Genomic DNA, 24951 nt, shown 5'->3' on the forward strand with positions numbered 1-24951 from the left:
TATGTATAGAAAACTCAAAAGAGAAGAAGACTAGCATACTACACAAGTGGCATGTCAGTAAGATCTAGGCTTATTTTAAAATCATCCTTCACAGTCTAGAGACTATAATTCTGAAGAGATAAACATGAAGACTGTTGCCATAAAAATAAACAGGACTCTTGGGGGGGCCTTAAAGACTAGCTAAATTCCATTTCAGCATAAACCTTCTTGAATTAGACCTCATTTCATCAATGTATTGTATAAAGTTAAACATAGTGCCTTTCATGAAATAACTGGATGATTGTACATATTTAGAAGGTGTTACATAGAAATAAAAAATATCTACGAATTATATAAATCTCACTTTAATTGGCATTGCAATGGCTAAACTGTCTACTGTAATTGTTCTTGCCTGTTTTAGAGTACCTTTCTGCATTTTTGTTTATACAAAAAAGAAAACTAAAGTTTTTCTGTTTTCTTTTGTTTATAGGAACTCTTTGTATTTAGGCATGAACTTGCTCTAATAAGAATATCTACCTTCATGGGTTTAATAATGCTAGTTGGAATTAGTGGACTCTTTTATACTCAGTTAATCGGTGTGTTCAATGTGAGTATTTTACTCTTTGCTTTGAAATAACTTTTTCATGCATAATGATATCATTGTTTAAAAATTGCAAAAAGTGTGTTATGGGAAAAAATGAGACAATTTTCTGCCTGGCAAATTGAAACAAAAGCAAAAACTAAAAGTGGAAAGAGCAAAAAGGGGAAACCAGAGAAGCACACTCACTTTGCATAGTAACAGAACTAGTATAACACCAGAAGTGCATGATTTTATGTTATTTTCAGTTTATGTAAGAGAGAGATTGGGAGAACTCTATGTATGCAAAGAAAGTTTAAGAAATAAGCAGCACAACGAGTTGGGGGACTTGTGGGTGGAGTAAGGAAAGGAGTGAAGTTGGGAGGTGCAGGAGGATGAAAATGATTAATGGAGGCATGAACAGCAATACAGATAAGATTTGATTGGAGGCTTTTCAAGTAAAATATATACAATTAAGAGTGGAAAATCTGAAGCAAATGAAGAACCATACAGTGGAGAAACTTATCATAATAAGTGGGTTACATTAAACAAGCAGCAGTGTTTTGAACAAAATGAACGGAGAAAAGTAAGAAAGGAAAACCAAGAATATTACATATCAAATCAAAATACCATAAAATGGGATAGTGGAAGAGTGTCCTGCTGGGATGAGAGGAAAAATGGAGGTTTATTTTAGCTAGGTTTAACAAACTAGATTAGATACAGTAGAACTGCATTGAAAGAATAACTGAAAGGGGCAAAGATGGTGTTGAGATTTATGTGGGAACTTGACTCCAAAATTGATTGGAAGAATGAATTTCCATTTATTCAGAATATTTAAAGAGAACCAGAATATTTAAATAATATTTAAAGATAATATTTAATACAGAATATTTAAAGAGAATAAGAAAGGCAATCTTGTGAAAGTTTAAGATGCATTCATATCAGATTTCACCATATCCTGAAAAGATTCTGAACACTAAATGAAGGAGAATGTATGGCTTGCAGTCTGGAGATACTGTGTTGGATCCAGAGCTGTTTAAATGAAAACGGCTCTGAGGCATGCTCTGTTGCCTGGGTTGGGGTTGGGGTGCACACTTTCCTTCCTCCTTCTTCCTAATAGCCACTGTACCTGGTTGTTCAGAAGAATCCCTGAAGCAACATTTGTAGAAGTCTGAATCCAGTTTGTCCGTACATTCATGATGGATTCAGCTTATCAAAGCTCACTGAAAATCCACATACCTTTATTGTTATGCATCAAAGAATATTTTACATATATTTTTCACTCATATTAAAATTTTTATATTACCATGCCAAACAAAAATACAATAAATTATATCTAAAAAGATGAAAATATAATAAACATTGAGCATGACACAGTATGACATATGTTATGGGCACAACTGAAGTACTGTGCAATTTTTGAGGCCTCACTTCAAAAAAGATATGGACTGAATGGAGCAGATGCAGAGGAGAGCAATGAGGATAATCGGGACCTGGAGACCAAGCCCTCTGAGGAAAAGCTGAGGAACTTGGGAATGTTCAGTCTGGAGAAGAGCAGGGAACTTGAGTATTTTAAGTATTTGAAGGGCTATCACTTAGAGGAAGGCAGGGAACTGTTCCTGTTGGTGGCAGAGGATAGGGCTCTTAATAATTGGTTTAAATTAAGGGTGGGAAGGTTCAACTGGATATTAGGAAAAACTTTGTTACAGTAAGAGTTGTTCAGTAGTAGAATCAATTACCTAGGGAAGTGGTAAACTCCTCCTCATTGGCAGCCTTTAAGCAGATGCTGGACAAACACTTGTCATGGATGCTCTAGGGATTCATTGAGCAGGGGGTTGGACTAGATAGCCTCTATGGCCCCTTCCAACTTGTGATTCTATGATTCTAGGAGATTTCCATAAACTCAATAAACTTTGCTTTCCCCCACAGCCCATGTGTGTGCACACATGACAAGAAATTTGTATTTCTCATATCTCCTCACCCTGGAACAGAGATCTGTGGTCAATCTTCTACATGTTCTTTATCCACACTGAACTAAATTACGCCCACTATATTAGGGACAGGCTGTGGCTCAGCAGTAGAGAAGAAGAAGAAGAAGATATTGGATTTCTATCCCGCCCTCCACTGCGAAGAGTCTCAGAGCGGCTCACAATCTCCTTTACCTTCCTCCCCCACAACAGACACCCTGTGAGGTGGGTGGGGCTGGAGAGGGCTCTCACAGCAGCTGCCCTTTCAAGGACAACCTCTGCCAGAGCTATGGCTGACCCAAGGCCATCTCAGCAGGTGCAAGTGGAGGAGTGGGGAATCAAACCCGGTTCTCCCAGATAAGAGTCCGCAATCAGAGCATCTGATTGCTGTACAGAAAGTGACAGGTTCAATCCCCGGCATATCTAGTGAAAAGGAGCAGGTTGTAGATGGTATGAAAGTCTTCTGCATAAGTCTTCTGCCTAAGCTGCTGCCAGTCAGAGTTGACAATACTGATCTTAATGGACCTAGGATCTAATTCACTAGAAGGCAGTTTCTGTGCCCATACATGCTGATTATATTAGAATTCAGTGTGAAATTAATTAAAATATGTCAGAATAACGATAGATTATACAAACAAATATCTTTTATTTGTTATTCGTATCTTTTATTTGTTATTCGTATAATTTGTTGTTCGTATAATATCTTTTATTTGTTATTCGTATAACCCTCTTCAACAGTTATTTTCCTCATTCAGTGTCCATTTGCTTCAGTTAATATATGCTACAATGAACTGTGGACCTAGAGGCTGTGGGTTGTTATAATTGTCTTCATTTTGTTAGCATACAGGTGGCCTTTTAAAATGTTTGGTTGTGCTTTATGGAACACTTCTCCCTGTGAAGGGAAAGGATTAGCCCTTCCCATCCAGAGAAGTTCAGGACTCAGGACTGGCCCTTGCCTTTTTTTGAAGGTAAAGGTAACCAGTTCTGAATAAGTGGGCAGGGATCTGTGAAGAGCTGATAAAACCTCCCTCTTCAAGGCTCTGTGTGCATTTTCCTAGCTTTCAGCAAGGTGGCGGTTGCTGGTGACATGCATGTCCTAATGCTGGGGACACATGGCCATGCCATCCTGCTCTAGAGGGAGGATGAAGGGTCATTTAAGTTATTACTGCTTTTCTTTGCCTGGTAACCTTCAGCCTTTAAGAGTGCTTATTTTTATGCCTTTTGACTTTGTTTCTTTTAAGCAACCCTTTAAAAACTTTGCTGGGGCTCATTAGACACAGATTTTGTGACTGATCTAGGTGGCTTCTCCTTTTCAACAAAAAGGATGCTTCCAGGAGAAAGGGGAGGTAACCAAGACACCTCTACTTTGGAAGGCAAATTTTCAAAGGCTGGGTTGCTGGCAGTGATTTACCAGACCCCACAAACCTGGTGGTTAAGTGGGGCAGGTGGGAAGGAAGCAGAAAGGAGGTGAGGAGGGGCAATCTGCTGCCCAAGAAAAGAGATCTGTGGCTGATTTCTCCCCTCCACTTTGGGGCTCCTTCAGGACAGTTGTTAAGGCAGCCAGAATAGCAATAGAATTCTCATGGGAATCCCTTGTCTTGCCAGAGTTTGGACATCATTTTGTTTTCCTTTAACATTTTCTGCAGATAACAAGACACGTGCCACATGTTCTATTGTGGGACCTTGGTGAAGAATTTAGTTTCTTCACCCAAGCAACTGGCATCAGCTGAGTGAAGGGATGCTGAAGGGTGATGAGAAAGGACGAGGGTGTAAGTGGAAGGATGGGAAACAGCTGGGAAAGCAGGAAATGGAGGGGAAATGATAGGAATGGAAGGATGTGTGTGAAAAAAGTAGACAGCCTATGTGGTGTATTGGTTATAATGTTAGGCTCCTGTCAAGGAGACCCAGTCTCTGCTTCACACTCCACCATAGAAGCTGCTGTTGGCCCATCACACTACAAAAACTCACCAAGGCCTAGGGAGAGCTGAAGATTCAGGCAAGGGGGCTCAGAGATCTGGTGTGGCAGCACAGGCTGGAGGAAGGGGTGTAGCTGGTGGCCACAGGGTTGGCCCAGTCACATCAGTGATGGGAGGGGCAGTGCCCAGTGGTTCTGGAGGGAAGTGCTGTTTACTTATCCCTGACAGGGTGATGCTTGGCAATATGTTAGACCCATTGATATCTGGCTGAGCCAGGAGAGTGTTTCTATCCATCCAGCCAAGCGTGGGTGGAGTGACTAGACTGGAGGAGTCCTGAGCAACATTGCCTTTGCACCTGCATGGGGGTAGCCATGGATTTTGGGATAGGGAGGAAAGAGGCGTCATGTGAGGGGCAAGGGAGTGGGCCTGAGATCAATCCCTGCAGAAAAGAAGTTAAAGACATGGCAAGAGAGGCAGAGCACAGACAGGAAGGGAGATTTCTGTCTCAGGTCATGGGGTAGAAAAGACACCCAAGGAACAGCATGTCTACTTCAGCAGCAAGTCATTGTTGTGCAACTCCTGAAGGGCCAAGGTGGAGAGGCAGTATGAAATACCTCTGCCTCCCACAGCTCCAGCAGTCATCATATATAGTCAGCCTAACTTATCTCATGCTGAGAAGATAAAATGGAAGAAAGGAGAATGCTGTAAGCTTCTTTTATCCCAACCAGAGAGAATAATAATAATACTTTTTATTTATATCCCGCCCTCCCCACCGAAGCAGGCTCAGGGCGGCTCACAACATATTCAATACAATACAATACAATACAATAAAATCATATAATTCAACAAATACTACATTATAAAACCATCATTTAAATTGACATTCCAATTAAAATTAACAGTTATGGTGCTAAATTACAGGTTTTTAATTAATTGATGGCGGAATACAACAGCAGCGAATCTATCATTTGCTCAGCATTCAGCAAAGGCCATCTTAAAAAGAGTAGTCTTGCAGGCCCTGTGGAATTGGTCAAGACTCCGCAGGGCCCGCACTTTGTCCGGAAGTTGATTCCACAGGTGTGGAGCTGCGATAGAGAAGGCCCGTTCCCTTGTGTTCTTCAGTTTGGCCTCCCTTGGCCCAGGGATATTCAGCTGGTTCTTTCCCGCTGACCTCAGTGCTCTCTCTGGTTCGTATGGGGAGAGACGGTCCCTCAGGTAGGCAGGCCCTCGACCATATAGGGCTTTAAAGGTAATAACCAGCACTTTGTACCAAACCCGGTATGCAACCGGCAGCTAGTGCAGCCCACGCAGCCCCAGCCGTATGTGCTCCCACTTTGGGAGCCCTAATAATAGCCTAGCTGCTGCGTTCTGCACTAGCTGCAGCATCCAGGTTTGACACAAAGGCAGCCCCATGTAGAGGGCATTACAGTAATCCAGTCTTGAGGTGACCATTGCATGGATCACTGTTGCTAGGTCCTGGCGCTTGAGGAAGGGGGCCAACTGTCTTGCCCATCTAAGATGAAAAAACACAGACTTGGCAGTGGCTACTATCTGAGCCTCCATTGACAATGAAGGCTCCAGTAGAACCCCCAAGCTCTTGACCCGGTGTGCTGCTTTCAGCGACACACCGTCAAAAACCGGGAGAGGAATTTCCCTTCCCAGAGCGCCAAGACCCAAGCAAAGGACCTCCGTCTTCATTGGATTCAGCTTCAACCCACTCAGCCTGAGCCAACCTGCCACGGCTTGCAGCGCCAGGTCCAGATTTTTTGGGACGCAGTCAGGCCGTCCGTCCATTAGTAGATAGAGCTGGGTGTCATCCGCATATTGATGACACCCCAGCCCATACCTCCGGGTGATCTGGGCAAGGGGGTGCATGTAGATGTTAAATAACATTGGAGAGAGAACTGCTCCCTGCGGCACCCCACAATCTAGTGAGTGCCTCTGGGACAGCTCTCCCCCAGTTGCCACCCTTTGTCCCCGTCCATCAAGGAAGGAGGAAAGCCACTGTAAGGCCAACCCCCTAAACCCTGCGTCGGCGAGCCAACAGGTCAGTAACTGATGGTCGACCGTTTCGAACGCAGCCGACAGGTCTAACAAAATCAGCGCCGCCACGCCGCCTCGATCCAGATGCCGCTGGAGATCATCCACCAAGGCTACCAGCACTGTCTCCGTCCCATGGCCTGCGCGGAAGCCAGACTAGTAAGGATCTAAGATGGAAGCGTCATCCAGAAAACCCTGCAACTGTAGCGCTACTGCCGTCTCGATAATTTTACCTAAAAATGGTAGATTTGAGACCGGCTGGTAGTTTGCCAATTCGGCTGGGTCTGCTGTACTCTTTTTCAAGAGAGGGCGGACCATAGCCTCTTTCAGAGGTGTTGAAATCGCCCCTCTGAAAGGTGGGTTATAAGTGAAGTAAATAAATATGAGAAGGATGAAAGAACAAAAAGGTCTGTCAGAGGAAGGGAAAGGGAATGCTGTGCAGGGAATATTAATATGGCTGTTTGTGGAATGGGGAATGTATGGGATGGGGGAGGAAAGGATTGGGGAGAGGAATGTGGACAGGCAGTAGGGAATGTGGACAGACAGTAGGCAGTAGAATGTGGACAGACAGTAGGGAATGGGGGGATGATAAAGGGGGGATGATGAGCAGGATCTGGAAAGAATTAGAGAGACTCAGTGAGGATGGTGAAGTGATCATATAGAGGGAGAAGGAGGAGAGAGTACTAAAGGGAAGGGAAAGGGAAAGCAGGGGGTAGAAGGGAAAGGGGGAAAAGACAACATTCAGAGAGAAATTAATGGGAAAGCCCTCTAGTTCCCACATAAAATATTATATTAGTATGAATATTTATCATGTTCCTTTCATAATTATTAATCCATCATCTATATGTGTGCTATTCTTGTATACCCAAACTAGATGCCTTGTTCATAAAGACATAGTCCAGTAATATCTTAACAAACCATATTTCATAATTATGTTCTCTTATTTTGGAATAAACGTGAGAAAGACTCATTAAGTTCTGAGCCTGTCCTATATTTACTGATTCTCATTCTTTCCCTCCTTCTGCCTGTGGAATGCCATCTCTGTTGAAGCTCTTTTAATGCCTACTTTAATAGAATTTAGGTACCAGGATAAATAGTTTTTCTTTCCTCCCAGGCTTTTAAGTGTACTTCTTATTCAATCTTTGTACTGTTTTAATCTGCTTTTTTTACCCACTGAAGTATTTATGGGATGTTTTATAGCTTGTGCTGGAGATTTTATCAATTGAATGCTGGTTTTAATATCCGCTGGATGGTTTTATTGCTGGAGATAGTTTTTATTTGGATTTTTAATCTGTTAAGAGCCCGTGGCACAGAGTGGTAAAGTTGCAGTACTGCAGTCAGAGCCCTCTGCTCATGACCTGAGTTCGATCCCAGCGGAAGCTGGTTAAGGTAGCCAGCTCCAGGTTGACTCAGCCTTCCATCCTTCCAAGGTCGGTAAAATGAGTACTCAGCTTGCTGGTGGGAAAGTGTAGATGACTGGGGAAGGCAATAGCAAGCCACCCCATAAAAAGTCTGCCGTGAAAACGTTGTGAAAGCAACGTCACCCCAGATTTGAAAACGACTGGTGCTTGCACAGGGGACTTGCACCTTTACCTCTTTTTTTTTAATCTGTTGCATTTTGTATTGCTTTAAATATGTGGTTTTGGTTGTGTGCCTTGCTAGCCACCTTAAGCAGATTCTGGAGTGGTAGAATATAAATAAAGAACTTATCAAAATTCCTTCATTTAGTAAGATTCTTCAGTCAGATTCTAGATTTTTAATAAATTCTGAGCCATATTTCTGTATACTAGGCTCAGGATAAAATAAACACATGCTCGTTTTCATTTGTTCCTTTTGGGCAAAACTCCACCTGGATCCAAGTAGGCAGCCATGTTGGTCTGAAGTAGTAGAACAAAATAGGAGTCAGTAGCAACTCCTATTTTGTTTCACCTGGATGTCATAGTAGCAATCTGAACTTTGGAAAAAGACAGGGCAGAAATTCCTCCTTCTTTTTGCAACATGTCACTTTAATATAGAAATAGCCATATAGCTACAGGCAATGGATTGAACATATAATCAGTCATCTTGCAGAAAGGATAAATTAGATGTTCACTGATCATCACAACATGCTCCTTTGCTTTCATGTGATTTTGAGACTTTTTGTTCTAAGACATTTCCAAAATAAGAAGCATCTATTACAAAGGCCGAGGTCAGATGCACATAAACTAATGAGATGGGCATGGATGAAAGGCAGATGCATGTCGGATTTTATGCGGTTGTCCAAACATCAGCATCTTGCAATGTTCGTTGGCTCGTTTGTGTCCCAAACTGCCACGACTGAGATGCGGACTTTTTTGATAGTACATTAAATCTGGAATAAGAATGCTTCCAATGACTCCCGCGCGTACTTTCTATGTTTGAACGCTCCGTTGTAGCCAACTCGTCGCAAGCGCACATCCGCTTCCCTGCGAGAGCCCACTCCAAATGATATCATTGCGCCAGCAATTGTTGACTCAGCCTTCCAACCTTCCGAGGTCGGTAAAATATGTACCCAGCTTGCTGGGGGGGGGGAAGTGTAATGACTGGGAAAGACAATGGCAAACCACCCCGTAAAAGGTCTGCCTTGAAAACTTTGTGAAAGTAGCGTCACCCCAGAGTCGAAAACAACTGGTGCTTGCACAGAGGACCTTTCCTAAATGGGGGGGAGGCAGATCGCCCACCTTTGCTGTCTCCCTGCCAGGGGAAGAGGATGATCCACCTTTGCCGTCTCCCTACCAGGCGGAGAGACAGCAAAGAGAGTTGCCATGCCCCCCCCCCCATTTAAACACCATGGCGGGGCACACCAATGGCAAACCACACCACAAAAAGTCTGCCAAAAAGACGTTGTGATGTGACGTCACCCCATAGGTTGGTAATGACTCAATACTTGCACAGGGGACTACCTTTACCTTTAGCTGCTCAGATAACTTATTTCTTAAAATAGCAAAAAGGTTTTTGGTCTGAAAGGGTTCAAATATGCAAACCCCAGATCGACAACTATTAATTGTTATGGTTCAAGAAATCCAAATTTGTACTGTAATTGAATTCCTATTAAGCTTTTTGGTTTTACTTATAATATGTAAACCATTTTTATACTATTCTCTTTGCTTTGAAGTTGGTTCTGGCAAAACTCCATTAGAGCCAGTGATTGCCAGTGCTTCGGCCCTCCCTTTAAAAACATGTATCCTTTCACCAACATGAGCCAAACCTCACGCTGAGGGAGCAGACTAGAACATCCTCCAACTGTCATAGCAGTGAGAAGTTTCCAGAAACTTCCAACTGCATTTATTTCTGATATTAGAGACTTACAATTTAAAAATACTGTTGCTAAAATGATAACTTCCTAGCATGCTAACTTATAAAATTATATTTTAGTTCTTACTCTGTTCTTATTCTGAGCGAGTCAGTGTATCTTTTTGACAATCATCTGTATTGAATTGAGACCCAGCATGGTGTAGACATCTGAATATTTGACAAGGATCCAACTGACAGATTTGAGTCCCTGCTTTGCCATGGATGCTAACTGGGTGAATTTGAGCCAGTCATTCACTTGCAGCCTAACCTGCCCAGCAAGGTGGTTGTTGTGAGGATAAAATGGGAGGGGAGACAAAGTTGCTGGGTTCCCACTGGGGAGAAAAGTGGGGTATAAATAAAACGGTGTTTCATATGAATATAAAGACACATAATCAACATAATTTGCTATTCTATCATTTATGTAGGAAATTTCTACACTGCCTCTTCAGTGTCCTGCTCAAGGTGAATTACAATTAAAATCTCCACAATATTAAAACCAAGCTATTAAATACAAGCCTAAGCAGTGTTAATAATAATATATATAATAATAATAATAAATTTTATTTGTACCCCGCCCTCCCCCGCCGAAGCAGGCTCAGGGCGGCTAACAATACGGTGACCAATGGTGCACCAACAGTAAAACAGTTACATTAAAAACATTAAATTAACATTAAACTAACCTTAAAAGCCTGAATTAAAACAATTAACTAAAACATTTTATGACGCTATCCTTGACATTCTTCTAGTTGATGCTGATGGCGGATTTTCAGTTATTCATAAGCTAATTTAAAAAGGGTGGTCTTGCAGGCCCTGCGGAACTGATCAAGGTTCCGCAGGGCCCGCACCTCCTCTGGGAGTTGGTTCCAGAGATGTGGGGCTGCGGCCGAAAAGGCCCGAGAGCGAGTATTCTGTAATTTAATTTGTCTTGGCCCAGGGGTAGTCAGTCTGTTCTTTCCTACTGCTTCTAAGATGATGAACTTCAGTGAATTTAGAATAGAGTAATTCTGTTTAAGATTACACTGTGATTCATCTTTCTTTATATAATCTAACAACCTGAAGTATGATTTTGGTGGGTAGCCATGTTTGTCTGAAGCAGCAGAACAAAGTTTGAGCCCTTTAAGTTCAACAAAATTTTATTCAAGGTGTATGCTTTCACGTGCAAGCACACTTCTTCAGAAGTATTTGAAGCACACAAAAGCTTATACTTTGAACCTGGAGTATGTGATACTTCTAATATAAGCATCAAACATATTTAAAATCCTAGGTTATATAATCACTTTATTATTTCTACAGCATATTTTAGTACCAATTAATTCAGTTTATAGTATCTTGCTGTTTGACTTGTCAATAGTTTTGGGGACTGTAAGTGTTCTGAGAGAACATGTTTTTGTTAGAAAACTCTGTATAAGGTTGTTATTTGGTTGGACACTTGTCTGGATCGCTTGAGTATTTCTCTCTACAAATGGAAAATCCAGCTTTCCAATGGCTGCAGGAAGGTAACAGGATAATCACTTAAGCAATGATCCTCTGATGTCATTGTGGAGGCCAGTAAAAGCGGATTATCTGTGACCCAGATAAAATAATTAGAAATTACTTGGACACTTACAAATAACTGATCTACTAATCTCATTTCCAAAGTTAAAAAAGGTCTGTCTCTCAACATAACACTACCAGATGTTTCAGTCAAACTGCATCCTTTGAAGAGACTAATCTGAAGCCTAATTTTAAGGATTACCTTTGGTTATTTTTTTATTTAAAATTCTAAACAGGATGCGTTTTCATTTTTCCATATGTTCTTCCAAATGATTAACAGAGTTAAAGGATTTTTTTTAAAAAAAAGAATTTTAGCTCAGTCCCCAACATGTCAGTTAATGAAAGACAAAACATATATTACACAGGTGACATATTTTCCTGTTTGTACTGTTTACAATGTAATTTGAGTTTCTCCATCTGCTGAAATATTTCTCAGACATTCTTATACTTTTGTTTAATGGGTACTTTCAAATATCCTTATCTAAGCCTGCACTGACATTATTAATTTAATTAATGTTACAAGGGTTTTCTGTTAATTACATTTCTAAAAATTATATAATGTTGTGATTTTTTTGTTGAACATAGATTATGATCAGTTGAATGGGGTGATAGAGAATTCTCTCTTCTCTAGTGTTTTGTGAAGGAAAATAGCAATATATCCAACAGATTTTGAAAGTCCTTATTTATAGTGCACTATTTGTGTAAATTCTCACTCATTCTTAATACAGTGCAATGTTTTAATCCCTTTTGTGTTTTATTGTAGATTTATATTTCCCTTGTAAGAATAGTAGAGATTGGTCATTTGTTGTATTTTTAAAAAAAATGAAAACAAAATTGGCTGAACATTTGGAGTTCTTTATGATCTACTCAAAAACAAAATAATTATTACATTGGAAGCAAAGGTTCAGTATTTGAGACACAGAGCAAGATACTTGGCAACTTTTGTATTGAATTGGAGTTTTGCAATTGCAGCTTAGCCTGATTTTAGAAAACTCTCTTGCTACTAGTCTCATTTTCTTTGCATTCACTGAATATTTTAGGTACTAGATTGTCATTAAAATTAGTCTTCTTGGTAGCATGGTATAATTATAAAGTTAAATATGTCACATATAGTATTTATTTTATTTTAAACATTTCAATATCACCTTTCTACCCACGCAGGTGATATTGAAATGTTTAAAATAAAATAAATAAATACTATATGTGACATATTTAACTTTATAATTTTATCATGCTACCAAGAAGACTACCTTTCTACCCACTCAGGCAAATGAGAAGGGAGCACTCACTGGAGAAGATCCTGATGCTGGGAAAGACAGAAGGCAAAAGAAGAAGGGAACAGCAACAGATTATATGGCTGGACAGTGTTACTGATGTAACTAACATGAATTTGAGCAGACTTCAAAGGATGGTGGAAGAAAGGAGGGCCTGTCTTGACTTTGTCCATGGGGTCTCAAAGAGTCAGACTTGACTGTGCGACTGAACAACAACAAACCACTCAGGATCCATAAGGTAGCAAATATGAAAGCATTAATACAAAATAATTAAAAAACTATCATATACTTAGATAAAAATTTCTTTAAAGTAGAAATTGTGAAGGATTTTCCATAAAACAAAGCGATTGTGGAGGTGTATAGTATAGTGGAGGTGTTAGAAAGCCCCATGGTGCAGAGTGGTAAAGCTGCAGTACTGCAGTCTGAACTCTCTGCTCACGACCTGAGTTTGATCCCAGCAGAAGCTGGTTTCAGGTAGCTGGCTCAGGTTGACTCAGCCTTCCATCCTTCCGAGGTCGGTAAAACAAGTACCCAGCTTGCTGGGGGGAAAGTGTAGATGACTGCGGAAGGCAATGGCAAGCCACCCCATAAAAAGTCTGCCGTGAAAATGTTCTGAAAGCAACGTCACCCCAGAGTTGGAAACGACTGGTGCTTGCACAGGGGCTACCTTTATCTTTTTATAGTTTAACAAATCCCAACCCTAATATATTACAGTACTGTTTACTCTGTAATATGTTCTGACCTGGATAGTCATCAGATCTCAGAAGCTAAGCAAGGTGGATCTTGGTTGATATTTGCATGAGAGACCACCAAAGATGTCCGGGGTCATGACACAGAGACAGGCAATGGCAAACCACCTCTGAATGTCTCTTGCCTTGGAAAACCCCATGGAGTCACCATAAGTCAGCTGCTACTTGATGGCAAAAAAACAAACATACCAAAGCAGACATTTTCATATAGAAACACTGGCTCACAAATTGTAATCTAAAATGCTTTTCATCTCAACAAATAAGTATCTTATTCTCTTATTATAATTAAGGAAAATACTTTAATCATATTTTTAATCAGATAATCTATTAAGTACTGTTTTGATTAGTTTAATAATGAGGGCTTTAATTGTGGGGTTTTTTCCTTTTAAACATGCTGGAAATGTAATCAAAGGCAATATTAATCCTTGTAACTAAGCTTTAGAAAAGCAGCAATCACAATCAGGTTGGGATGTCAGTGTTCTTCTAAGACAAAAATTGTCTGTACCTGCAAATATGAAACTACAAAATAATGATGCCATGTATGGTTGTATGTGGGGGTCTGGTTAGATAGGCCCTCTGTCATTTGGAGTGATCTTGCCTTTGATAGAGTTTTTCATGCTATTCTTCTCTGACCATCTTTTTGAATAAGGGTATTTCTAGCATTTACACATTTGATTTATATCTTGCTTCATCACAGAAGATTCAAACAGTTTGACAACTTTTAAATTTTTCTTAGGAAGTCATAGGAAATGTGATTTTGAGGGCTGATGGTTTTACAACCAAAATTGTATCCTAGCCTTGAAATAGAATTGATTTGGTCTCTTCCATATGTAGAAAACTGCCAGCTTCTGCTGGCTATTTACTGGAAATGTACCCAACGTGCTTTATTGAGTAAAACAGCTTTCAATTTCAAATGATCTACATATGACATCACTAGAAGATATATTTATATTTGTTATTTAAATCTCAAAACACGGTCAACATTTTCAGATGGGTAACCTTGCTAGTCTGTAGTAGAAGAGCGAGACTCAAGTCCAGTAGCATCTTAAAGATTCACAGGATTTCCAGGGCATAAGTTCTTGAGAGTGATTGATCCCTTAATCAAAGATATTGTCATCCCAATCTAGGATTTTTTTTTATCATATGCATTTCGGAGCTGCAGTACTCATGTGGAGCTCCTGCATGAGCAAAAGTTTTGAAGGCAGTGCTATTCATGAACTCCACACATTGACATAGAAGCACAGATGTGCCAAAAGCTTTACAAGGGAGGATGTCATGCAAATATCAGTGAATGCCAAACCATTTTCAGCCGCCATAGTGGGCATTCTTAATAGAACTGCTTAATTACTATTCCTTAACTGGTTGAGGATTATTTTTTACATTTCACTTGCATACTCATAGGTTTTTTTCTACATTAAACTTTTCCCACTCATGCTTGTCGAATTTTGAAGCATTTACCTGTTCAGCACTCTTTAGTTCACTTGTATTGTTAGCCAGTTCTGAGGCATTCACAGATTTTAGCCAGTTTGGTGTAGTGATTAACTGTGCGGACTTTTATCTGGGAGAACCGGGTTTGATTCCCCACTTCTCTACTTTGCAGCTGCTGGAATGGCCTTGGGTCAGCCATAGCTCTTGCAGAGGTTGTCCTTGAATAGGCAGCTTCTGTGAGAGCTCTCTTAGCCCCACCCACCTCACAGGGTAACTGTTGTGGGGAAAGAAGATAAAGGAGATTGTAAGCCGCTCTGAGACCCTGATTCAGAGGGTATAAATCTGCAGTCGTCATTGTCTTCTTCTTCTTCCTGCTGATATGTCTGTAAAAGACATCACTTAAGATATTAAAGTGAACGGAGCACTAACCCTTGCAGAAAGCAGCTGCTTCAAACTTGGGCAAATTGTTTGCTGTCAGCTGCAGAGTAAAGCTATTTGACGATGTATCCATTGTCTTGGAAGGTTTTTCTAATCCACCTTTCTCAGACATGTTTATGAGTCCAAGTTAAAAATGTGGTTACAGTTGTCAGTTGCATGTTACCCAATCCATTACTTAATGAAGATCCCCTGATAAACATATAACCTTCTTACTTCTGCCAAGTATTCAATACACATTTAATCAGTACACACACATTTGTTTGTTTGTTACTGTTCCAGTGATGTTTATTACTTATTGAAGATGTTTCTCGGCTATGCCATTTCAAGCTGTGATCTCTTCAGATGTACTAAGTTAAGCAGGTCATTCTGGGTCAATATTTAGACAAAAGGCTACTAGTGAAAGCTTAACTCCACAGGAAATACCGTCGGTGATTCAGAAAGTGAAACATTTTTCTGTGAATCAATCAATAATTGTTGCCAGGGCTGTTCTGTACTGTTAGCAGAAGTGTAAGACATATATATAATATGGACCTTGCTTGTAGGTTTCTTCTGTCCTTGGCTGCCTGCAAGAAAAACGGAGATAAGCGTCTATACATTGGACGTTTCTGCTCTGTTGAAAAGTTATATTATTCCTACTTGTTTTTCCCATCCTCTAGCTGTATTACTCATCCACATGGAGGACTCTGCATAGCTGAGTAATTTTTTGGGGGGGGGATTCAAACAGTCCTATGCATAAGCAGAAGGCATTTTCATTTGCGGTGGGGGGGAAGGTGTGACGCTTTTCCTCCGTCACGCAGTTCAGTTCAGCATTGCATGTCTACCATGGAATGCTCAAAATCCTCAGGAGCAGCTTGGGGTGCGGTGTAGATGTGGACGGGAAGGGTTCATGTAGGAACAAGCCTAGGGAAAATCCTGGTACTCCAATTCAATGTGGGTATAGAACATGTGGAAGATTAGCCACAGATCTCTGTTCCAAGATGAGATATGAGAGTCCTGGTGCATGTACAGTATTCCACATGTGGGCATTTGGATCCTGGCCTTTTATAGTTTGATGCATTTTTATAAATTTGTTTTGAGGAAACTTTACCCATCAAATCCTTTAACTTCAGATAACAAAGGGTTGTTTTAAAGGCTTCAAAGTATATCCCTTGCAAGCCTGCTCAAATAGTGTCTCTCACTGCTAGAAAATCTGAGAAATAGATTTGTTTCATAGGAGTTGCAGAAAAATTGACCACGCTAGAAAATATATGTATAAACTTCCCTTAGCACCTTTGTATGAAGTATAGAGTGCATTGGTGATGGGCATCTGTCATGATCTTTTCTGTGCAGTGAGTCAGAGGCCTAGTGGACCTAGGGAGCCTGTGAAGCCTGTGTCTCAGTAGAAAGAGACAGCCTACAATCCCCAGAGTGCTTGGTGCTGGTTTCAGCCAATCAGCATCCAAGTAGGCTGTGAGGAGAACTACCGTATTTTTTGGACCATAAGACGCACTTCCCCCCCCCCAAAGTGGGGGGGAAGTGCGTGCGTCTTATGGAGCGAATACTGAAAAAAAGGAGACAAGGTGGGGGGGAGGGGGCCTGCAGCCCTGGGAGACAAGCGCCGGGATCGCTCCCTCCGCCCCCACCGCAAACCCAGACCCAGACTCACCGGACCATAAACACCCCCACTGCAAACCCGGTTGCTGGCAGGACACATGGCTGGTTCCCTCCGTGCTTGCGTGCCTGGCTCCCTTTGAGCGCCTGCGTGCCTGGCTCCCTCCGCCCCACCGCAAACCCAGTGCTTCACGCGCGCTTGCGTGCCTGGCTCCCTCCGCCCCACTACAAACCCAGCGCTTCGCATGCGCCTGCGTGCCTGGCTCCCTTTGAGCGCCTGCGTGCCTGGCTCCCTCCGCCCCACCGCAAACCCAGTGCTTCGCGCGCGCCTGCGTGCCTGGCTCCCTCCGCGCACCTGTGTGCCTGGCTCCCTCCGCCCCACCACAAACCCAGCGCTTCGCACGCGCCTGCGTGCCTGGCTCCCTTTGAGCGCCTGCGTGCCTGGCTCCCTTTGAGCGCCTGCGTGCCTGGCTCCCTCCGCCCCACCGCAAACCCAGTGCTTCGCGCGCGCCTGCGTGCCTGGCTCCCTCCGCGCACCTGTGTGCCTGGCTCCCTCCGCCCCACCACAAACCCAGCGCTTCGCACGCGCCTGCGTGCCTGGCTCCCTCCGCCCCACCGCAAACCAAGCGCTTCGCGTGCGCATGCATACCTGGCTCCAGTCCAAAGGCTGCAATGGCGCTCGCATCCCTGACAGCTGTCCTGGGAGGCAGCGGAAGATGGTGGAAGATGAAGGTATGTCTTATGGTCCGGTGCGTCTAATGGTCTGAAAAATATGGCACTTAAAAACTCTTTCAGGAGACAGATACTGTTCTTTCCTCCTGAGAGGCCAAGCAGGAAGGATGGCTGATGTTTAGGAGGAAGATCCTCACTCTGAGGGACAGAGTGAGCAGGCCGAGGCCTGGGGCCTAACAGACTAGGACAGTTAAATTTAGTCATGTAAGGGACTTTATGTTTATTTTTCTTCACCCATGTTATTTATATAGTTTAAAGCACCTTACCTGTTCACTTGCCCTTTACAGATTTTCCTGTATAAAATGAACTTTTTTGTTATTCTTCATTACTCTGCCTGGTCTACATGCCTATTTTCTTGGCCAAAGAAAGGGATCTGAAGGGCTTGGGAGGGGACTCTGGGCCTTCCCAAGAGACCCTAATTCCAGAGTGGTGGCAGTGTCAGGTGACACCCCCGTCTGGGTCATGACAGCATCCTTGGCTGTTCTTGGCTTCTGAAATATAACATAGGACAAGGAGATGGCTGAAGTGGGAGGTTTTATTAGGGATTAAAGTAATTTAAATTTTTCACTAATGAAGTCATTCGGAGGTTGCTTGAAACAAAAGATGGAGGTACCACTTTGGCCGCTTTCTTATAGGTACTTTGAACCAGCCAACATCTACTTAACTTTCACCCCTGACATTTGCATTTTGTATAAATGAAGACTACTAAAACTAGAGCAAACCCAGTGCAGTCTGTGCTTGATGCCTTGTATTGGATTCTATCTGACATTTATATGCAATTAATTGTAGAAAATAAGAGAACACAGATAGAAGATGAGTGGCAAAATCTTGGCATTAGTAGATCTCAGCCCTTTTGGCATTGCTATGAAGATTTTGCCCCAGGGATCACGCACTTCAAAAAATATCTCCTTTTTTGCAGCTGCAAGTGTCAAATGGTTGGGAACCAGCAATAGATAAAAGAAACTGGGTGGCGGGGATCATTGGTGTTAATAGTAGTGGAAGATGAAATACAAACAGGTTTGAGAGTGGTGCAGAGCTGGTGTTTTAGAAAAGAGATCTGAATCCTTTCACAAATTGCTGTTTTTATTTTTAACTGGAATCCTAGGAAACAAGCTGTGAGATCTCTTCAGTTATCAGCAGTTGGCCCACTAAGTTTCTGAGGTTGCTCTGATGCTCTTTTTGCAAGATAAGTTCTATGAGTTCACTACATGAAAAGCAGATTCAGATTCATCCATCTGCTTGGCAGGCATAACTTGTGAGCAAGGCACACACTTGTTTTTGTGGGTTTAGCTGCCAGCACTATTACATCTTCCAGGAATAATCAGTGGCTTCCTTTCTTGCTCTAGCCATGGTGTTCAGCTGAAATAGCTATATTTTGAATACTAAGTAGGCTTTTTATGGTTAAATTGTTCAAGTTAAAAGAAAGGAAGCTATTACTGCCATAATAGAGACGGGATGAATGTTCCAATTCCATAAAATGCAAAAGCTTTCAGTACACCAAGCTCAGGGGGGGCGGGGGGGCATATCGGGTCACATTATTAAAACACATCTATATATTTATTATTTTTGTCACATTTTTCATTTTTAGAAACAATCCTAAATATTAAACTGATATTAAATTTAAATATCCAGCAATAAAACTATGTTGTGAGCAGTGTTCCCAATAAGCTGAGTAAGCATGAGCTAGCTCACAGATTTTTAGCCTCCAGCTCACACATTTTTGTCTTAGCTCAGGAAAAATTGCCTCAGAGCAAACTAATTTATGCAGTAGCTCACAACTTTAATGCCAGTAGCTCACAAAGTAGAATTTTTGCTCACAAGACTCTGTAGCTTAGAGGGAACATTGGTTGTGAGTGAGAATGGGGATTTTTTAATATACAGAGTATACAGGAGGATTTTTTTCCATGTTCATTAGTGAAGGGGCTAGTGAGTAATTTCCCTTTTCTCCATAACAGGATACTACAAGTATAGAAAAACTAGCAAACTGTTGTGAAGAAATGTAAGTATCTCTGTTTGGGTTTTGCAGTGGTAGACATGGTTATAAGCTGAGAAATAAGCCAAGCTTTGCATGCCAAATTTTATAGTAATTCCTGAAGCCATTGAGGGAAAAATGGCTGTGGACTATTCTGTCCTGACTAAAGTAATAAAAACAGGCTTAGAATTTTACACAGTTTTGTTGGCACTATGCTGACCATGAAAATCATCTTAGGTTTAAGGCTGCCTTCAGTAGATACAGATGTATTCCGTGCTTCTGATAGTTAAGTCTCAGCTGCATGCGATAGTGAAAAGGAAACTGTGCTTGTGGTGGCTGGGATGCAATTCATCAGAGTCGAGTAATGGATCCCCAGCCAACCCTGTATTGTTCTAGTTGACTGAAGTGCACCATGGGAGTGCTGTCTTTCACTAATAATGCTGTCGTCTGTAGATCGAGACCGCGAAAGCCATGGCAGCAGACCTTCTCAGAAGTTTTTGGCACTCGCTGGAAGATCCTGTGGTTTATTCCTTTCAGGCAAAGACGACCACTGCGAGTTCCCTACCATTTTGCCAATCACGTCTAAACAGATGGATGGTGGGCACAGATGGGTCCTCCATGCTGGAAGCGTGTTGCAGGTTTTGTGATAATAGAACTATGACAGTCCTCAAGTCAATTAAAATCTGCCCACCAATCTTAGACATCACAATGTGCCCCAGGCTTTATTTTAATAATAATGATCTTGATTCCGTTGTGGGATTAAAAGACATTTCTTTGTTTACTTTTAAAGTGTACTTACTTTCAAATAGCTTTTCAGATAAATTACTTTAGTATTTGAGGTTAATAACCAGTGCAAGCCAATGAAATGTTATGAAATTTTTGTTTTGATACTGGATAATAATGTTTTGGTAGAAACACTGGCATTTACACTGTCAAATAGGTTTGAAAAGTGTCTTGTCTGCCTTGAATTTTTTTTATTCTTTTAAAAATTAATAATATTTTAATTAGATAATCTGATTTAAAATCCACTATGCCTTCCTTATTTATGATGCATGATATTAATTGAGCAGCTCATCACTTGAAATATATGACATCTTAATGGTGTTTTTTTTAAAAAAAAATCAAGGGCAATTTTTTTGTCTTATGTTCTCAGTTTTATAAAAGTATGTTTTTATTGTTCTTATGTAAAAATAGAAACAACAACAAAAACAAAACAGTTTGAGTGGATAGCCTGTAAGGGCGGGGGGAAAGTATTGCTATATAGATGTTCCTTCTCTTCTCTTTGTAAATTTGATAATTCAACTATAGTCTTATGTGGTGTATGTCTCTTTAAAATGCATACTTTTTAAAAAGGGTGTGATCCAGCCAAAGTTAACCACTTTGAAACCCACTGATGTCAAAACACCTGTGAAAAGCTGTTATGTTTACTACATGGTGAGTAGTAAGACCCATTGAACACAGCAAGACTTATTTCGGAGTGTAAAGGAATAGGACTGGAATGCAAATTGTTTCCACTGAAGTTGGGATACTTGAAATCTCTTAACTTTGGCTGGATCATGCCTGAAGTTTTTGCTATCACTGTAATGTATCTGGTATACAAAATAATGTGTTCTCTCTATAATAATGCTTTTTGTTTTATATAGTCACTCTTAGAAATATTTAAAATTTAAATTCCAGGTGTTTATATAATGGGTAATATATGTGGGAGATATTTTTTTAAATTGTATTTATATAGTGAATTTGGATGTTGATAGTAAGCATTAGCTACCATGTATAAGACTGTTCTAATCAATACATTCAGGAGGTTGTTGTAAATGAGAAGAAGAAGCTGGCATGCCCGCGTGATTTAACATCAAATGGTAAACTGAACCTTCGATCTGGGATGGTTTTGATCAGTGAGTTGTACGGAAGTGTGAATCTTTTCCAAATTCTAGCAAGATCTCTCAACTCAAGATATGTGTGCTATTCAAAAAGAGCAAACCAAACAGCATCTGACCAGTGATCCAGTTTTAAGATCACTGCACAAGAACAGCAGCTCACAAAATCAGATGGTAATTGGTCAGTGCTGGTGGAAGGACAGTGTGGCATGACCCCAGTTTTCCCAATGACACAGAAAGCAACTCTGTGGTATCTATGTTTGTGCTTGCACTTGCCCCTCCCTTGGTTTTCCACAGCTGTTTCCCTAAAGTGTTGCCGTACAGCACTAGGCAGGAAGTAAGGGGTTGCCTCATTCCTCCCACTTGTTAACATCCTATGAACTAGGGTGGTGTAATAGTATGAGTGTCATACTAGGACCCTGGGCACCTGGTTACATGTCCTTATTCAGCCAGGAAGCTTACTGAGGGACCTTGGGTCAGTCAGTCAGTCAGTTAGTCACTATCTCTTCTCAACTTTACCCCTCTCATAATGTTGTTTTAGGCTAAGTGGGGGAGAGGAGCCCTTTATACTGCCCTAAGCTTCTTGGAAGAAAGATGGGAAGAAACATGATAGATTTTGTGCCTTCAAGAGCTAGCTGTATGTTCCAGTCATATGTAGCAGTGAGCTGGTAATTGTAAGGTGTGAGGAGAGATGTGGCAAGCAGGGCAAAGCTGATTGATTATTCTGTTCATATTCTAGATCTATATTTAGGGCTGAATGAAACATGATAGTTCTCTGGACAAAGCACTCACGTGTACAGCATGCTATCTTGTTATTACCAAATATAAAAAAGTGTTTATCAGCCAAAGTTAGAGCACTGGCCTATATATAAAAAGCATTTGCACACACCAGCAATCTGTGGCCCATGTTGTGCTGGCATGCACATAAAAGGGGACATGAGGTAAGTTGCCCAAACCTGTGGATAACATCACTTATAGATCATGCCTTAGTTACAGTGGTGCATGTCATGTTATGAAATGCTGAAAATCAGGAAATTCAGGAAGGAGATGGAGTTCACAAAGAAAGAAAGAGAAGAAGGAAGAGGAAGGCTGTCAGAAGCCAGAGCCTGCCTTGTGATGCCTGCCAAATGATGATTTGTGACTTTGTGATTCTATAATCTAGTCCATATCTTGCAGTGCTGCTCTCCTGGTACCAAGAATTTCTATATTTGGTGCAGCACGGAGAAAATTGGACTTTCAGAAAACCATTGGATTGCTTTATGCAGTTCGGTTAGGCAAACTGATAAGATCTTCTGAAGGTCATGGAAGACATTAGGCTTTTTGGACCCAAGCAGCATACATAGTTTTCTTTCAAGGGGTTTTAGTTGTTTCATTTATTTGTAGCTAGAATTTCTTGTGAGCCTGATCTTACAACCTCATTTAACACATTTTTTAAAAATAAATTGGAACAGCTTGTGTAAGGGTTAACGTTCATCACTAATATTTATTTTAAATTCCAAAATGCAGAACAGTGATAGCACTTGAAATTCAGCTCTCATCATATGAACTGTTTGCATTCTCTGCGATGCTGTAGGTGAGGTGAGTAAAATGTTGTCAATACATGCCTTTCGCAAGCTTAGTAATTCTGAAAGTTGTGACATGCTGTAAGAGTTTCTGTCTCCTTCTGTTGTTCCCAAAGTGCCCTCTCTTGGTTGTGTTATGTAATGACATTGACATTCCACTTTATAGTAAAAGTGTGGTTTTGGTTTCAGACAGGATTCACTGTTTCTTACTCCCTTTCCTCCTGAATCCAGTCCTCTGGATTCTCCTGCTAACCCTTTTTGTGTGCGAGTACAATATTTGTGTCAGAAAAAATGCATATAAGACAATGATCTGCTGGTTTCAGTGTGACTTGAGAGAAATAGACACTTGCTCTGATATTCATTTGTTGTGGTTTATATGATGTATCCAACATACTTTTGTTGAAAATTCACCACACTGAAAACCAACATGGTGCGGTAATTAGAGGTGGGGATTTGGATCAGGGAGACCCAGGTTCAACTCATGACTTGCCACAAAACCTACTGAGGGACCTTGGCCTAATCACTCTCTCTTGGTATAACTTACTTCATAGGATTATTGTGAGGATAAAATGCACGAAGTAAAACTCATGTATGCTGCCCTGAGTTCTCTTGAGGAAGGCTAGAATAAAAACTTACTAAATAAATATTATCAGATTGCCTATCTAGGGTAATGAAGAAGTTACAGGAGGTAGAAATGTATATATAAAAATACTGGAAATATCAGGGTAGTAGGTATTTACACTTCTGACATTATATACTCCTGAAACTTTCATACATGGGATAAATGTACAGTGATATCACATTCTTGTCAATTCGCCAGCTGGTAACCTATCAGTTCAGAGTATATAGCTGACTATTCTTAATAGAACTACAAAGAAGTTTCAGTTAAAACAAAATTTAAAAGGTCAGAACAATGTGGTTGCATTTTTTAAAAAAACCTAATACTTTATCTTCTCATTTTAAATCTTCATGTATATTTGGTGGGAAGAAGATGGGATTCAGATAGTTTATAGTTTTTAAGACAGCTTTCACAACTGGGGAAAAGTATCTGTTCTGTGACATTACCCTTTTTCCTATTGATAGTTAGTACTGTAGATTCTTCTCCTATGTACTAAAGCCCCATGTTTAAATCCTATGCTTTTCCTGGTGGATATAAAAGATAACATTAGGATAATAAATTGAGAGATTAGTTAGACCTAAATGTGTTTTAATATGACTAGGGCAGCTGTTTACTTTTCTACCATACTCTACATCTGTTCTTTTTATTTATAATCTCTTAATTTTTTGATATCTGAATTTTTAAAGTGCATAATGTTCATGAAATGCTAAGCAGCATTACTGCACTGAAAATAAGCAAAATGCTTAGATTTGGCACCTAAAACCCATTAATATATGTTCCAGGCAGAAGTTGTTTATCTTATCTTTAGAAATATATTGTAACATATTTTGTTTATTATTCTTTCTCTAAAGTAATGGCTGTAGGTAATTATCAGCAGTATAGCTTTATTGATGTTTATATTAAGTGATGTCTTTAAACCTTCTGTTCTGCGAATGACTTGATAAATCACTGCAGTACTTAAGCCAGTGCTTTCTCTAGATTATGTGTAAGTCCACATCTATAGGATACAAAGATCTTGATGTAAATGAGTTTTTCTATGAAAAATGATGGTCTTGATTTTGTATTTTTCACAGTGGAAGGGACATACTGCCATGGGACATTGGGGGGTCACTGCCAGACCTTTGGTACTGATTGAAGCCTTGTTAGTGGCAGTCATGTCCTGTCTGGGATGGCCCAGGTTAGACCAGTCTCATCAGATCTTGGCTGCTAAGTAGATTCAGCCCCAGTTAGCACTTGGGATGGGAGCCCACCAAGGAAGTCTAAGGTCATGACCCAAAGGCAGGCAATGGTAAACCTCCTCTGAATGTCTCTTGCCTTGAAAACCTCACAAGGTTGCTGCAAGTCAAGCTGTAACTTGATGGCAAAAAAAAACAAAACAAAACACCA

The 24951-nt window shown here is 40.8% G+C and overlaps 1 protein-coding gene across 2 annotated transcripts in view; it reads left to right on the plus strand.

The window, feature by feature from the left end:
• ZDHHC21 (zinc finger DHHC-type palmitoyltransferase 21) overlaps window positions 1–21128 on the plus strand; it is a 48568-nt gene extending 27440 nt beyond the window's left edge. For both annotated transcript variants that reach the window (XM_060237271.1, XM_060237272.1), the window contains exons 6-8: window positions 470–586; window positions 19491–19534; window positions 19961–21128. In XM_060237271.1, the coding sequence (XP_060093254.1) occupies window positions 470–586; window positions 19491–19534; window positions 19961–20093 (294 nt within the window). In that variant the 3' untranslated portion in view covers window positions 20094–21128. The remainder of the gene's footprint in view (window positions 1–469; window positions 587–19490; window positions 19535–19960) is intronic.
• Window positions 21129–24951: the final 3823 nt, after the last annotated feature.

Source organism: Heteronotia binoei, chromosome 4, assembly GCF_032191835.1.
Source record: "Heteronotia binoei isolate CCM8104 ecotype False Entrance Well chromosome 4, APGP_CSIRO_Hbin_v1, whole genome shotgun sequence".
Lineage (NCBI taxonomy): Eukaryota > Metazoa > Chordata > Lepidosauria > Squamata > Gekkonidae > Heteronotia > Heteronotia binoei.